We start from the raw sequence: 15,596 nt of genomic DNA, 5'->3' as shown, positions 1-15,596 counted from the left end.
GGGGCCGCAGCAACGTCTCAATCTTGGATTAATCCAACTATTTGTTGTTCTTGATCTGGGCTGCTGAGTCTTGACTGAGAAAACAAAAAAACCCAGCTATGCAAACAGGTGGCCCTAAGCAATCCTTTGATGCGTACTTAGTGACTTTCCTGAGTGGTGATTACAAAACATTACTCTTTCTCCTTCGTTTCATTGATCTTCCTCCTGCCCTTGCCACCATCACAGGGACACAACACCTCTCTCTCTCTCTTCCCTAGTAAATGCTTTGCCTTGCTGCTCATTTACTCTTTTTACAAAAATTTTATTTTATTATGTTATGTTAGTCACCATACATTACACCATTAGTTTTTGATGTAGTGTCCCATGATTCATTGTTTGTGCATAACACCCAGTGCTCCACGCAGAACGTGCCCTCTTTAATACCCATCACCAGGCTAACCCATCCCCCCACCCCCCTCCCCTCTAGAACCCTCAGTTTGTTTCTCAGAGTCCATTGTCTCTCATGGTTCGTCTCCTCCTCTGATTTCCCCCGCTTCATTTTTCCCTTCCTACTATCTTCTATTTTTTTTAACATATAATGTATTATTTGTTTCAGAGGTACAGGTCTGTGATTCATCAGCTGCTCATTTACTCTTAAATCACTGCAGTTTGTTTTTGCATTCACTCCTGAAATGAAAATTCTCTGGCCAACATTACCGCTGACTTCCTAAAGGTCTAACTGAATGAACTTTTTCTAAATTTAGAGCTAATTGTAGTTCTTTCTTGCTTTTGATACTGTTGATTCCTCCATTCTACTGTTCTGCTCTGGCCTCTCTCTACTTGTGCTCTCTGGCAAGCTTACCCACTTGTGTGGCTTTAACTGGAATTATATTTTTGATCCCCAGATCTGTATCTCCAGGCCAGGTCTTTCTACTTAGCTCCAGAGATCCACGCACAAAATAGCCTCCTTTATGGTTTTCCTGGAATTCCCATGGGAACCTCAAACTCAGTCCGACCCCAGCTGAATAAATCCACCTCTCCCCATAGTTCTTCCTCCTAGTTTCTCTATCTCACTAAATGACATCATTCTTTCAACTGAGCCAGAAACCTTAGAGTGACCTTCAACTTCTCCATCTCAAATCCTTTTCCACTTCCCCATTACCACCCTGTGCACCATCTGACTTCTGCCCAGGTCCTTCTGATTTGATCTTCTTAAAGTCTCAGGCTGCCTATCTTCTCCATCCCAACTGCTACTGCATTAGCTAGTGCGCTCTCACCTCCCATCTTTATATTTTTGATTGAGAGCTCTGACTAAAACATGTCAGATCATGGTACTACCTTGAACATGGAGCATAAGTCTTCCAAGATCTGTACTCCTGTCTCTCTCTTCAGACCCATGTGTCCCTGCTTCCTGCTTCCTGCCTCTCACCCTACAGTCAGCCATATTAAACTACCTGCTGGGTCTGGAACTGTCCATGCTGAGTCTCAGTTTGGAATGCCATTCTTCTCCTTTACACCCCCCTGCTCCCATCTGCCCAGCAAATATCTGCTCATATTTCAGGTCTCAGCTCAACCTTCCCATTCTTTGCAAGTCTTCATCTGTTGTGCCCCTAAGAACCGATTACTTTTCTTTGGGGGCTCCACCTCCTCCACATATCTATTGTCAATGTCAGTTTGCCTCTCTTGGAATGTAAACTTCCTCAAAGACAATATCTCTGACATGTGCATCTCTTTACCTTGTGCCCAGCTCATAGTAGGATCAAAATAAATATCCGCTGAATGAAGAATGTATGGATTAAAATGGTGCCCAACCTATGAGCAAAGGCTAAATGAATATTGTGACAGTGAAACAAATGTTGATCACTATAGCATACTGAATCATCACAAAGGCTTGTCTGCAGATAGCTCTGCTGTTTGTAAACTCACTAAGTCTCAGTTTGCATTAGCAAACAAGTTGGGTGGGTATTCTCTAGAATGTAAGCCGACTTCCAGGGACAGAAAAAAGGGGGTGGTGCCTTCTGCTGGCTTGCTTCCTTAGCAATCTTCGAAAACAAAACCCAGCAAAAACAATTCCCCACTTCCCAAAAGTTGGCCCTGGCTCAAGTTTTTCTTTTCCAAAATACTTTCTTTGGTCAGGCAACACCCCCCCACGCTATGGTTGTTGGGCATTAGTGTGCTCGGAATCCATTAGAGAAGGTCAGTCCTGAATACCAAACAGCTGCAGAGCCCCGAGTTTCCAGAACAGGAGTCTAAGGATCGAAAGGCATAACGATAGCCGTCTTCTCTGTTCATGCTGTTCTAAGCTTTGCCATAAGCAGGCATATTTTAGAGACCAGCCTTGAGCTATCCTAACTTCCACACGTGAAGTGAAGAACAAATAATTTGAGACAGAAAAGTAATACAAGGCAATGTTTTAGCTTTATATGTACATACAGGCTCCTTGTTTCCTGACAAAAACACTGCTTTCGATCTAGTCAACATCACAGACACCTTAAGGGTACGAAAGAGCAAGGTTTTTGTTTGTTTGTCTTTTAAATAGCAAAACTTTTGTACTAAATAAAGAAATAAAATAGAGCAACACCAAACCAAATTGCAACAAAAGTAAGCCCTCTCACTCCAGATTACCTATTAATTTCAGATGGAAAGCCCTATAGGCAGTAAGGGGAAAAAAAATTGACCCATGCATTAAGCAGATTGGATAGTTAATCTAAGCCAAGGGGAACAGCCAAATAATATTAAGTGGTTATGGTAGAAAGTAAGTTTTGGACATTCTGCTTTCCTATTAGTACCCAAACTTGTAAAAATACTCAGAGCAGCAGAAAGAAGGACTAAATTTAGACTCTGATTTAACGCATTCAAAAGCGTGATTCATTTTTCCCCTGTCCCGGTACAGCCTGGGTAATCTGCGTGTATGGCAGGCAACACAAGGATGCCCTGTGAATAAAGGGAAGTCTCATTCATTCAGAGGCTCAAGGAAGCTAGAGACACCCCATCTTCTCGGCCAACAAAGGTGTATATCTAGGTACCTCATCCACCATGGAACCACATTTCTCAACTGGAGAGAGGGCCTCTAATATTAGCTTTGCCCTGGCCTTGGCATGAGTGTGCTGGAAATTTATTCTGTTGCTCCTTTTCTCTAAATGTTTTTTTCCCCACTCAGGCTCCAGTTGGATCCTGACCAGCCCTCACATGCCATGCAACATGGGTCACCTTAATGAGACACTTAAAAGGATGTCATCATTTGGTAGCAATGCATTTAGCAAGCAAGGGCCCAAGTTACTGAACGGTAACCCATAGATTGGGCTGTAGAGGGTTGCTGTTATATGTAACTTAAACATCAACCCAATGACAACAGCAAGGTCATTTCTCTTTAGTTCATCATGGTGCTAGGCAAAACATCCCGGCAGAGCAGACCATGACTGTCCCTTCCCAGTTTCATCATCCGCTGCTGCCAATCACGATCTTGCACTCACATCTGCTCCTGACACAAGGCAAATCTTTTAGCCTCTACAGACCACTGAGCTCATGCCAGACTATCATTTGTGTTAATCTAACCTAGTTTAGAGGTGAAAACCCCCTAAACTATTTTGTGATTTTACAGTGACTCCATTCTTTCTTATTTCTTTGGCTTTCAGTCTTTAAGCACATTTGGAAAGTAACCTCAGAAGTCTCATTCCAGCTTTTTTGGCCTTATTGAAAGTCTCTGGGTTTAGGACAAACTACAAGAAAAAAAAATGGGAGTATATATAAAAAAATCTGTCGTTCAGAAACACGGCCTCCCGGAAGTGAGGGCATTATAGCCGTCCTCCCGTCTGAGGTGGAAGACAGATGTTATTAACCCACCCCTTGGGCTCTGTTACACATCCATGTACATTCATCCCAAGAAAGATTATTTCCCCAAACATGAAATGGGTTCAGCAGTTTTGCAGTTCAAAACAGAAAGAGTTAGATATGGAGCACGTGCATCACATTAGAAATGAGTTGCTCTGAGAAGGTGTGTGTGAATGAGCAGCACCGAAGAGGCCCCCACAGGGCCACCTCCACAGGATGGGACTGGCAGACCCTGGGCAGGGCCGTGGGTCCAGGTGGATATGAGATCCCATCAGCCTGAACACATGCTTCACAAACCAGCCTGGACACGGCACAGAAAAGAGGCAAGACACCGTAGGGCAGCGTCAATGATTTGTACCTTTCTCAAACAGCTTGGTTCTTGGGTCTCCCAGGCAATTCTGTGTGGCTAGGTGGGGCAGTCACCTAATGCCCCTTGGGCTTGTCCAGTGCCACAACATGAAAATCAAATTATTTCCAAGATAGGGATGGATGTTCAATGACCTTGGCCAAATGTAATGACAGATTTGGGGGCAGCCTCCTATACCCATTTGAGAAAGGACAAATGCTCTTTAGCACTCTAAACAGCAAACTGGCTGATTTAGCTTAGAACAGTGGCTACCATTGCAGCCAATTTCGGAAAGTCAAGAAGGAAGGTAAGTAGGGGAAGGGTGTCATGAAGTTTGCATCCATCCAAGGCTGGGTCAGTTCTATACCGAGATTTGGAGTAGAAATTTATTCTCACACACACAGAGCACCACAGATCTAATGAACAATAAGGGATATCTATTTTCATACTTCACTCACACAAAACACCTCTCTTCCATCTCTGGGGGTGGGGGTGGGGTTCCAGTTCTAAACTACAATCAGCCCTTCTTTTAAAATAACAATAATAAATCCTCTTATTCAGCCAGATGGTGGTGTCTGTTGCACTAGGTTGGGCTCATAGTACAACATCAATAAATGGCCACTTGTAGAGGGACAGACAGAATCCCATTTATAAAACACACCTACACTTCCTGCCTTCTCCCCTCCCAAAATGTTGCACTGTCAAAACACCCATGGGGGCTTAATCTCATTTTGGGGAAGAAAGGAAAACTAAAAAAGGCAAAATAATGTACATGGAAAGCAATTTCTTGGGGGGAAATAATACATTTAATCTCTGAGGAGAATGATCGTAGATGGGCTTTTAAGTTGTTTTGCCTTTAGGGACCATTTGAAAGGAGGATCCCCAAAGGGTTTTCCCTAGGCCCTGAAAAGCTGTCTCGGGGAAGGCTGCACATTGCCAACCAAAGATCTTACAACCAGGAGATGGGAGTTAAAATTCTTCCTCAGTGAGCTTGGCCAAGTCTCCTGAAATGAATATTTGTTCCAATTAGGTGTTCCAGAAAGACTTCTTGCCTCAGATGACTCATTTTAAGAAAGGTAGTTGTTCAGAATCCATCACAGGAGGGAAAATGACATATTAATGTGTCCTGTTGCCAGTGTAAACATACTCCTCACAGGTCCAGAGGGCTCACGCTCTCTGGTGCTTGCTCCTTATCTCCTTGGTGTCAGTCCTACCTGGGGTTGGCTGGGGAGGAGGCGGGTACTGACTGGTCTCTGCTGCTGTGCTTCACAAACTATACTCCCTGGTTATGTAACCCCGATCCATGACCACAGTCCAGGGCTCAGATGGCTGGCTTGTCAGCAAAAAAACATTTCAAAAATGTTAATTCGACAATGTTGGAGGGATGTTATTTCTAGAGCTAAACTCCTCGGGGAAAATGAGAAATAGTTGCTTTAGGGATTCAGCTCTTCCATACTGGAAGGTACTTCTTTCCTGATGCTTTCTTCCCAAATAATTTCCCAAAGCCTGGCGTGCCCTGACATTTGGTCCAAATAAAATGCTGGAACAGACTCCTCGGATACAACTACCTCCAAACTCTGTATAAGAGGGTGTTTATTATAGAGATTTGGCATCTATTAGGGCATGAAACATTGGGGGCCTGCTGGTGCTTGCTCCTCACACTGAATCATTTCATGATATAGATACTTTTTTTTTTTCCTGGCGTTTACAGCAAGCAACTCAGTTTATAACCTAAGGCATTTTCCATACTTCCAGGCAATGAATACTAGCTTCTTTTGAGTCTCAACAGCACATAATTTAAGACAGTGGGAAAAGGAGCTGAAGAATAGTTTCCATTGCAAGGAAAACACCATGCAGATGTTTGCCCTCTTGAATTCTGATGGCAAAATAGAGAACTGTTTGTTTGTTCTGAAGTCAAACCCAAGGAATTTAGTTTTTACAGGCTGGGGGCTGGGGTAGGGTGGGGAGTAATGACATAGTATTTTAATAATATTGAAATATTCAACACATGGCCCTAGGATTTAGAATCCCCAAATAATTTAGATCTTTTTATATGGTTCTTTATCAAATTTGGGATGTCAGATAGCGATTTGTGTCACAGAAAGGACATACCTACAGAAATACCTGAGGACTACTTTATGAAAATTGTATGTTCGCCTTCTGTAATTGTTTTCTTTCCTCCAAGATAGCCAGCTAGGAATCGGTCCTCTATCTTGAGCCATTTATTGAGAACAAACAAATGAACTCGGAAAAGACATGACCCAATTGAAGTTCAATACCTGACTTTGGTGTATGAGAATCATAAACTTGCTTACGGTCTATCTGGTCCGCAAACACTTCCCCATAAATCATCCAATAGGGCATGTAGAAGATGTTCTTGGCCAATTTCCATGATGGCTCTTCATTGGGAAAGAGAATGGCTTGCCTGGCGACCCCAAAACTCATCAGTACCACCAGCATAATGATGACAAAGTACATCATGTCTATCATCTGGAAGGGTGGGGAAGCAGAGGGAGAAACAAAAGAAAATCCATATGACTGGATGTTCCTATGACACCAACATTGATGGAGACCTTTGAAGGAGGATCAGTTTTAATATTACTGCTAAGGGATATACAGATAGCTGTATCCAAGTAAGAAAGAGAACACTTGGTCTATTGAAGCAATTTCCACAGAACTTTATCAGTAACTCAAAAATCATTTTTAAAAAAGCACACATAGAACGGAACCCCCTCAGTTTTCATTGTTGTCTGTGCCACCTAGTCAAGAATAGGCATGGGAGTCACATGAAGCTCGGGTCTCGCTACGAATCTGGTACTAACTTTGTCTCTGTTCCTGGGAAGGGCAAATGTCCTCCTTGGGTCTCTTTCTTCTTAGCAAAATTGAAATTGGGATAACTGAACTATTTCAAGAACTATTGCAATGCTGTAAATTCCCTAAGTTGGAAAGGCTAATGAAGAGTTGGAATGCTCAAGAAAATAATAATTTGCAAACAAAGCTAGGACAACCCAAATATCCATCATGTACCTTCTTAGTCTTGTGGTACCACCTCATCGTCCAGTGTTCTACCACAAACCAGTCCCTCAGAGAACCATTCTTTCTGTATTTAATTCTCTTGTAGCATATCCTATCAGTTATGGATGGATGGTGTTTTTGTAGGCAATAGAATCAGGTTGTCTAATGGCCCATTTCTGTGTCTGCTGTTGAAATGTTGGATTTTCATCTTGACATGTTTATAACATTCTCTTGACTGCATTTGAGCACAATGTTCCTCTTGATTCCTTTCTTTTTTGCTTGTTTTCATGATACATATTATCTGGGATCTGTTTCTCATATGCCAAATTACTTTCCTTTTATCACCAAAAATAGATGGGGATGTAATAACTATTATTTTGCCTGGCCAGAACCCATTGCCTCCTTCTTTTAGAAGCAGTTCCCACCCATTTTGGCCACAAAGATAGGTATCTTTTCCAGGCTAGGTTAATCATGGTACCTCACCCTCTGGCAACAGTAATAGGAGATAGGCATGTGACATAGACGAGCCAATCAGAATCCTTTCTTTGGATTTTTTTTCAACTGAAGCTGGAACAGAGAAGCTCCCTTTCTTTTTCTGTAACAATATGAATTCAGAGTGTCTGAGGCTGAGGCTCCCACTAGTGAAACTGATGAGGAGTGAATGAAGCAGATATTCCAGACAGAGAGAGAGTATGTCCTGACAGTGGTTGAGGGCCTGATTGCAATAGCCCTTAAGGGCGGTTTCATTTTGCCCTTCTAGAAGTCAGTATATCCCTCCTATGCTTAAGCTAGTTGGAGATTGGCTTCTATCCCTCATATCAAACCATCTAATACAAAAGATGACCTTCTCTTGGATATCAAACTTCCTGAAGGGATACCCCTTCACAAAGAAACACTAATGATAATTTTATCAATGATAATAAAGGCTTTAAATTTGCTTTAAAATTTTATTTTAAAAGAATATATTCCATGGTGCCTGTTATTAGAATTAAAACACCAGAGCCTTCCTGTTTGCCCGAGGACTCTGGGGGCTCAATATATTTTAAGTCAATTAATCAACCGTCAAGGCAACTTCCAAACCCAGCTGTCAAGTATCGTCTGACCTTGAGACTCAAGAGGAATCTCTCAAAACTTGACGTTCATTCATATTTGTTCACTGTTCTTAAAAATATATGTTACTTAATTGGTTATTCCTTTCACAGCATAGCGGCCTCAGAACTCTCTTAAAAGTGAATAAGCCAGCTGTGTTGAAACAGTTTTATAGGAAACATAGGCCTGTTGCTCATCCTCTATTTTGTAAAATTCTTTCATCCTTTATTTACAGAAAGTTTTATCAATGAAAAAACACTAATGGGTCCTTCATGTTGTGTATTTGGATTGATTCAAATGTGGGTGGGAAGAGGAAGGTATGTACTCATGAAATTTAGGAGCCAGTCTGACCCAAGCAAACAGCCAGTACACACAGCAACTGCTCTAATTTAGTTTCTCAGGGCTGTTTTCGTTCAGATTGAGTCAGCTATCTACCCAAGGGGCCAAAACAACCAAAGACAAGAAAGATTCTTCCCGGGGTGCCTGGGTGGCTCAGTTGTTAAGTGTCTGCCTTTGGCTCAGGTCATGATCTCAGGGTCCTGGGATCAAGCCCCACATCCCTGCTCAGCGGGAAGCCTGCTTCTCCCTCTCCCACTCCCCCTGCTTGTGTTTCCTCTCTCACTGTCTCTCTGTAAAATAAATAAATAAAATCTTAAAAAAAAAAAAGATTCTTCCCACTCAACTTCATAGATTTCAAAAAAGTCTTCCACACAAATACTAAAATCTGCTAGAGTGCAGAAATAGAACATTATTAGTAAAAACTAGGGCTGGGGACCTCTGTTTTTATAGCTAAGTCATCCAGTTGGTTCAGTATGAAGAGAGCTGATTCTGTCTCACTCTTGTAAACCCATTGGTTGCTTCCTGTACAGGTGTTAGACCACCTGAGTTTTCATCTCGACTCTGCTAGTAAAAATAGCTTAGGTGGTCATGTGCAAGTTACTTAATCCTGTTTTTTTTTTCTTCTTCATTTACAAAATGGGGATAATAAAGACAATAACAATGCATATTAATTTTGTAAGGATTAAATGAGGTAATACGCGAAGCAATGTGGGTAGATCTCTGTAAATGTTAATGTATTGTTATTTTTAGCATTGGATGGTCAGCCTATGAAGTCAGACCCATACAAGCTGGAATCCTGCCTTTGTTCTTTGCCCAGTTTCAGTTTATTCAATTGCCAAATGAAGATACTAAAAGCCATTTCATGGGGTTGTAGTGATGATGACATGTCTGACATGCTGTTTGGCACAGAGTAAATGATAGCTATTATTATTGTTGTTTTTATTCTGCATTATATAAGTGAGCTTAGTACTAGGCATTGCATTGAGTACTAGGAATTGCATTGAGAAGTGAAATATAGAGGAAAGGGGATTCCAGTAACTGATCCTGAATTTCACGATCATTTGGAATCCTAGTGGATCAATATTGTGCCCAGGTATCTTAGGAGCTGTCTGTCTATCCCTTACCACAGGACACAGTGAGTTACTTGGCTGTTTAGTACCGAATAGGAACTCTCTAATGTTGCGGGGCTTTCAGAATAATCACATCTGGGCATATTTTGTTAAGTTTCCCGCCTGGCAGTCCATCTGGCTCATTGATAAATTCTATAGGCATATTTTACCTACCTTCTGGATCAGTACTCAATTATTGAACTAAGTATCTTAAAAGCTCCATGAAAGAGAACAAAGCCACCAAATACACTCATTTTCTACTTATTCTTGACTGATAAGTGAAGTCATTCATAAGTTGGAAGGTAGAGAAAATGCAGTACATCTCTCTTGCTCACTCCATAGTAAGGTTTCATTCAAGTCAAAACTGGGGATAATTATGCCATTATTAAAATGATAGACGGGGATTTTACAATAAGCTTGCTGTTTTAGTGTGACTTTAGATATTTCAAGTATTTCAATGCCACCCAACCTTTTTAAAGTAATATATTTGGCTGGCTTGAGACTTCAGATCTTATTTATTGAAACAAAACAAGGCAACCAATCAATTAGAAAAAACAAGCCATCAGATTATGTAATTGTCTACTGTGGTGGTTCTCAACAGAGAGCAATTGCATCCTCAAGGGACATATGGAAACGTCTGGAGATGTTTTTGTTGTGGTGAGAGTGTGTGAGTGTGTGTGTGTGTGTGTGTGTGTGAGTGTGTGTGTGTGTGTGCATCTACCCTACTGGCATTAGTGGGTAGAAGTCAGTGATGCTGTTAAATATCCTATGATGAATAGGATGGCCCCCACAACAAAGAATTACCTAATCTGAAATATCAGTAGGGTCCAGGTTGAGAAAACTTAGCCTAATTTTGCAGCTGTTATAATTCTTCACTTTCATTGGTTTCATTTGAAAATACATTTGAGAATCTCATGGAAGCTTGTCCTAACTGTCCAGGAAATTCATACGCTCGTGTATTTTTTATATATAAATTGGGTGGAGGGTCCACGAATCCTTTCTCCTAAATCTCTCCCAAAGACTCTAAGTTGAAAGTCTCTGCTTTTAGACATCTAAATCTTTACCACAATCTCAAATTCATTACTAAAACACAGAGATTATTTAACAGGCTGTGCAACAGAGTAAGATAAACTTTTTTTTTTTTTTTTAATCTAGTCAAAAATCCCAATTGAACTGGGATTCGGTTTTGGGTAAATAATTCAGGCTTGTTGAATTCAAATTTTCCTCTCTAGAATGGGCTTGGTGATATTTCCCTTAAGCAATACTGGTGTTATAAATCTCAAGCTCTTCTTAACAAAATGGTTAAGAAGAGAGCGGACTAGGGGCACCTGGGTGGCTCAGTCATTAAGCATCTGCCTTTGGCTCAGGTCATGATCCCAGGGTCCTGGGATCGAGCCCTGCATCAGGCTCCCTGCTCCGCGGGAAGCCTGCTTCTCCCTCCCCGACTCCCCCTGCTTGTGTTCCCTCTCTCGTTGTGTCTCTCTCTGTCAAATAAATAAATAAAATCTTTAAAAAAAAAAAAAAAGAAGAGAGCAGACTAACCAGGCTCACCAATCCCCCCAACCTTTTTTTATTATACTTTAACAAACATAAAACTGTTGGAACATAAATATATAAATCTAACAGATGCCATTTATTAACTACCTACTATGAGCCTACTATTAGCTATTTAGCATGTTATTTCTAATCATCACAACAACCTTGCAAGATACAACCTTGCATTTATTATAACTACTTTAAATGAGTAAACTGAGTCTTAAAGAGGTTAAATAAATTGCTCAAGGTCTCACAACCCCTTCCTTTTGGATTCAAATTCTCCTCTTGGCATGTGTTTGTCAGTGCTTTTGTAGGAAGAGTCTTGGTTATTTAAGATTCATTTCAGTAGAGTTATATATGCACATACACACTAATAATAACAACAAATATTGATTTGCTGACCTAAAGGTCAGCAGCGACGATGTATATAGTAAAACTTGACTGAGAATGATAAAGGACATCTATTGACTAATGGTTCGTTTTCAACAGCTCACAACTAGAAGTGGAGTGGAGGTTATTAGCACAGAGGTTTTTCAGTAAGAGTTACCATGGTAGGAGGGAGGTATTTGGTTTTTCCACATATGCCCTGCGAAGATGAAGTAAGGGACACTTACTCAAATTCAACCTAGCTCAACTCAGCTAAAGTAGATTATGTTTTCTTTCCTTTGTGTAGGGAAAGGCATTTTTCAAGCACTTTATTAAAAAAAAAAGAAGAAGAAGGAGAAATGTTACAAATTGAAAAATCTGTTAAAAATTTGGAGTGACACCCACTCCTCCTCCAAGATCCAGCTAAAATGTAACCTCCATGGGAAGCCTTCCCTGACCTACACTGTTTTTCCTATGCTCCTTTATACTTTATATGCATCTCTATCACAGCATTCTCCCACCGTATGGTAATTACTTCTCTTTCTCTCATCTCTGATCTCATGGAATGAGCTCCTTTATATACCCAACTCCTACTCCAATGCTTAGCACAAAATAGATGATCTGTGATTGTTTTTCAGTAAGTAAACGGGTGAGTGATGGTTGATTTTCCAGTGATGTATATAGATGTAGTCAAACTCCCAATCAAAAGGAATGAAAAAAAAAAATAAAGCACCCCCAGGGCCACCTCAGTAGGCCCAAATGAATTTTTTTCCTCTTTCTGTTATTGCCACTCCTCCTCTACAAATTTATAACATGGAATCAGAGGACCCTGCTTACCATTTTTCCAATCATCATTACATATGGGCCCAGATACTTGTTCACACCGAAGATGTCTAGTAGACGGATGTACCAGTAAATGATGTTCACACAATAGATGACCCTCCCATCACTCCTGAAGGGCTGGTCTTGGAGACGAAGGATCATTCCGACAGAGAACAAAAGGATGGCTATTAGGTCTGTGACATTCCAGTATTCCTGCAGCCACACCTTCACTTTCTGTAGCAACTTCCCTGGTTCTGACATCAGAATCTAAAAGGCAGGAAAGAAAGGGGCTTAGGTCTGATTTCAGTCTATGTTTTCAGTCCAGTTGGAAAATGCCTGGTCTGTTAGTTGACACCAGTAGCTTGTTTCGTTTACCTGGGTCTGCTTGAATACGTGCATGCTATGAATATACAAGTGAGCTAAACTTAGGCCACGTAGATACAAACATTCCAGAGGCAAATATAAGCAAGAAGTTTGCTCCTTTGGGTTGCCTTACCATTCTAAGACACGCATTAGGGTTTTGCTATAAAATTACTGCTCCTAATATACTGTAAATCTCTTAAATTCTGCTCCATCTGAGTGCCACCATATTGAGTTCCTCAGATCCCCAGGGAGGACTACTTCAGTCTTCTCTTCACATCCAGAGAATTGCATCAATATCACCTCTATTTCTAAATACAATCTGATCCAACCATTTCTCACCACTACCCACTGCTGCCACTCTATTCTAAGTCCTATCACGTCAACCAGATGATTGCAACATCTTCTAACTAGTAGCTTTGCCACCACTGTTGCACACCCTTCCTCAATCCATTCTCTGAGCAGCACACAGAATGATCTTTAAAAACTGAAGCCATGATCTGTGTGGTGATTACCCAGCCGTACAGGTAGACAGAAACTCATCAAGCTGGACTCTTATGAGTTGTTCATTTTCTTACAGGTAAATTATGCCACATCTAAAAAAGCAAGAGACTTGAGAGATGCATGAGCAACAACAACAACAAAAACTAAAGCAAATTGTGGTAAGTGAATATTTACATCGTCCAATGGCTTCTGATACAAATAGAGAAAGATCCAAACACCTTCCTGTGTCCTCATGTCCCATCCCACCATATTCTTGCCATTCCACACCTGCAGACACCGTGGTGTGCTCTTCAGCATAACAAGTCCATTCTATGCTCAGGATATCTGCACTTGTTCCTTTTCTTGGGCATTTTCTTCTCCCCGATTTTTACATGTTTGGCTCCGCCTCATCCTCAAGATCTCTGCTCTAATGTCCCCTTCTCAGGAAGACCTTCTTTGACTAGCCTACCTGCAGGGGCCTCCCCAGCCCCAAGTCAGCCACTAATATATCACCCTTATGTTTTGAAGATTTTATCACTATATGAAATCAACTTCTGTACGCACGTAAATATGTTGTATGTATCTGTCTACCTAATGATCATCTCCACTAGACTGTAAACTCTGAGGACAGACCCTTCGTTCCCCAGGGCCTGTGACATCATAGATTCTCAATAAATGTTTGTTGACTGGCTGCTACATAGACACCTACCTCACAGCAAATCTCCTCTCCCTCCTCTATCATTAGCTGCTGGGTGGGGCTCTGACTGACCTTAAATCTAGAGGGGCTTTTCTGCTGCCACACATAGGCTCTATGAAGTGCACAGTTGGATGGTGGGAGTTACCACCCGTCCCACAGCACAGCTTGCTGGGTGGATGTGACGAGCCAGGAAGGCTATGAGGGAGGCCTAGTGAGACTGTATAGCTGGGCTACCTTCACGAATCCTCTGTTTACCCTGAGACTTCCGTCCCTTCGAGCCATCACCAGCCCCCCTTTCCCAGCCCAGGACCTCCTCTCAAAGGAGAGGAAAGCAAAGACAGGGGGCAGGTCTAATCTGCAGCTATTTGAATCCTCGTGTCACCTTTCCTGGCTTACCTTAGCCTGAAATATTAAGGAAGGGAGGTCTTAGGACGAGGGGTTGGAGTGCTGCCCAAGAGACGAGAGCCAGCTGGTAGCCTCATGCTTCCTCCTCTGCAGTGCTGTATTCCTAAACCCTAGCCCAGGGTTTTCTTCGACTTCAGCATGCATCAGAATCACCTGGAGGGCTGGCGAAAGCACAGATGGCTGCGCCCTACGCCTGGAGAGTCTGCTTCGGTGCGCCTGGTGTGGGGCTCAAGAGTTTACATTTCTAACAAGTTCCCAGGTAAAGCTGGTGACAACAGGTTGAGGGCCACTGTCCTACCCGTCAGGGATTCCCGCACCTGCTGTCGTCCTGGTGGCTTCTCACCGGGCTCCATCTTAAGGAGGAAAAACTCCGTGTGTGTGGGCAAAGGGGGGATGGGAAATGACTTGGGAGTTTTTCTAACCCTGAGTCCACACTTTCCTACACCTAACGGGTCAACACAGAGGTTGACAGCTTCATTTTTTAACCGGCAGAAGTATCTCTGTGAAATCTCAACGTAAACAAAAGAGATGAGGGCTGAGCGGCTGCAGAGAAGCAGAAGCACAGAGACCCCAGCGCTAAAACTTCTCCAACAGGCCCTGAGGGCGAGTGGCCGGCGGGAGGGCGTGGCCGGCGGGAGGGGGCGTGGCCGGCGGGCCGCAGCCCCGCCGCGCCCTCGCGGGGCTGCTGGGAGGAGGGTCCCGGAGGGACGACGTCCGCCCACGCGCGCCGTAAACAGTTCCGGGGCCTTGGGGGATCCCCGAGGCTTGTTTTGGTGACTGCGCGCAGAAGTATGTGGTGCTGGGCATGGGAGGGCCGCGTGTGAAACCACAAAGCCCTACTTGTATATGGGAAGGCCGGGAAGCCTACAGACTTTTCCACGTTTCCAGGATCTTGCATGCCCGCACGCTGCGGGAGGCGCGGAGGCGGGACCTGTGGGGTCCTCAGCCTCGGGGCCGGGGAGCATCTCGGATGGGTCCAGGACGTCGGGCGTGGGCGGCCGCCTGGCCAGGCCGAGGAGGAACAGGTCGGACAGGAAGGTGGTCAGCGCCTTCCTGCTCGGCCTCCTCGGAAGCCGGGACTCTTGGGCTGACCCCCTGCTGACCCGAGCCTGCAGAGCTCTGCCCTGCCCACTGTTCCATGCCGCCTCAGGAGAAATGGATATCCAGGCCGGGAGGTGCCTGGCAGCCCGCCTGCTTGGCAGCCTCTTCCAGAACAGTC

The 15,596-nt window shown here is 43.0% G+C and overlaps 1 protein-coding gene across 1 annotated transcript in view; it reads right to left on the bottom strand.

Moving 5' to 3' along the window:
* TRPM3 (transient receptor potential cation channel subfamily M member 3) overlaps positions 1-15,596 on the bottom strand; it is an 816,058-nt gene that overhangs the window by 43,229 nt on the left and 757,233 nt on the right. Inside the window, exons 21-22 of the mRNA XM_025891560.2 lie at positions 12,448-12,699; positions 6,436-6,646 (exon numbers count right to left, since the gene is read on the bottom strand). Coding sequence (XP_025747345.2) covers positions 6,436-6,646; positions 12,448-12,699 — 463 coding nt within the window. The remainder of the gene's footprint in view (positions 1-6,435; positions 6,647-12,447; positions 12,700-15,596) is intronic.

This window comes from Callorhinus ursinus, unplaced genomic scaffold (genome assembly GCF_003265705.2).
Source record: "Callorhinus ursinus isolate GAN/ISIS: 27379988/994484 unplaced genomic scaffold, GSC_fseal_2.0 scaffold28, whole genome shotgun sequence".
NCBI classification, from domain to species: domain Eukaryota; kingdom Metazoa; phylum Chordata; class Mammalia; order Carnivora; family Otariidae; genus Callorhinus; species Callorhinus ursinus.
The sequence above is the reverse complement of the archived record's forward strand: the minus strand, read 5'-3'. Positions and strand labels throughout refer to the sequence as shown.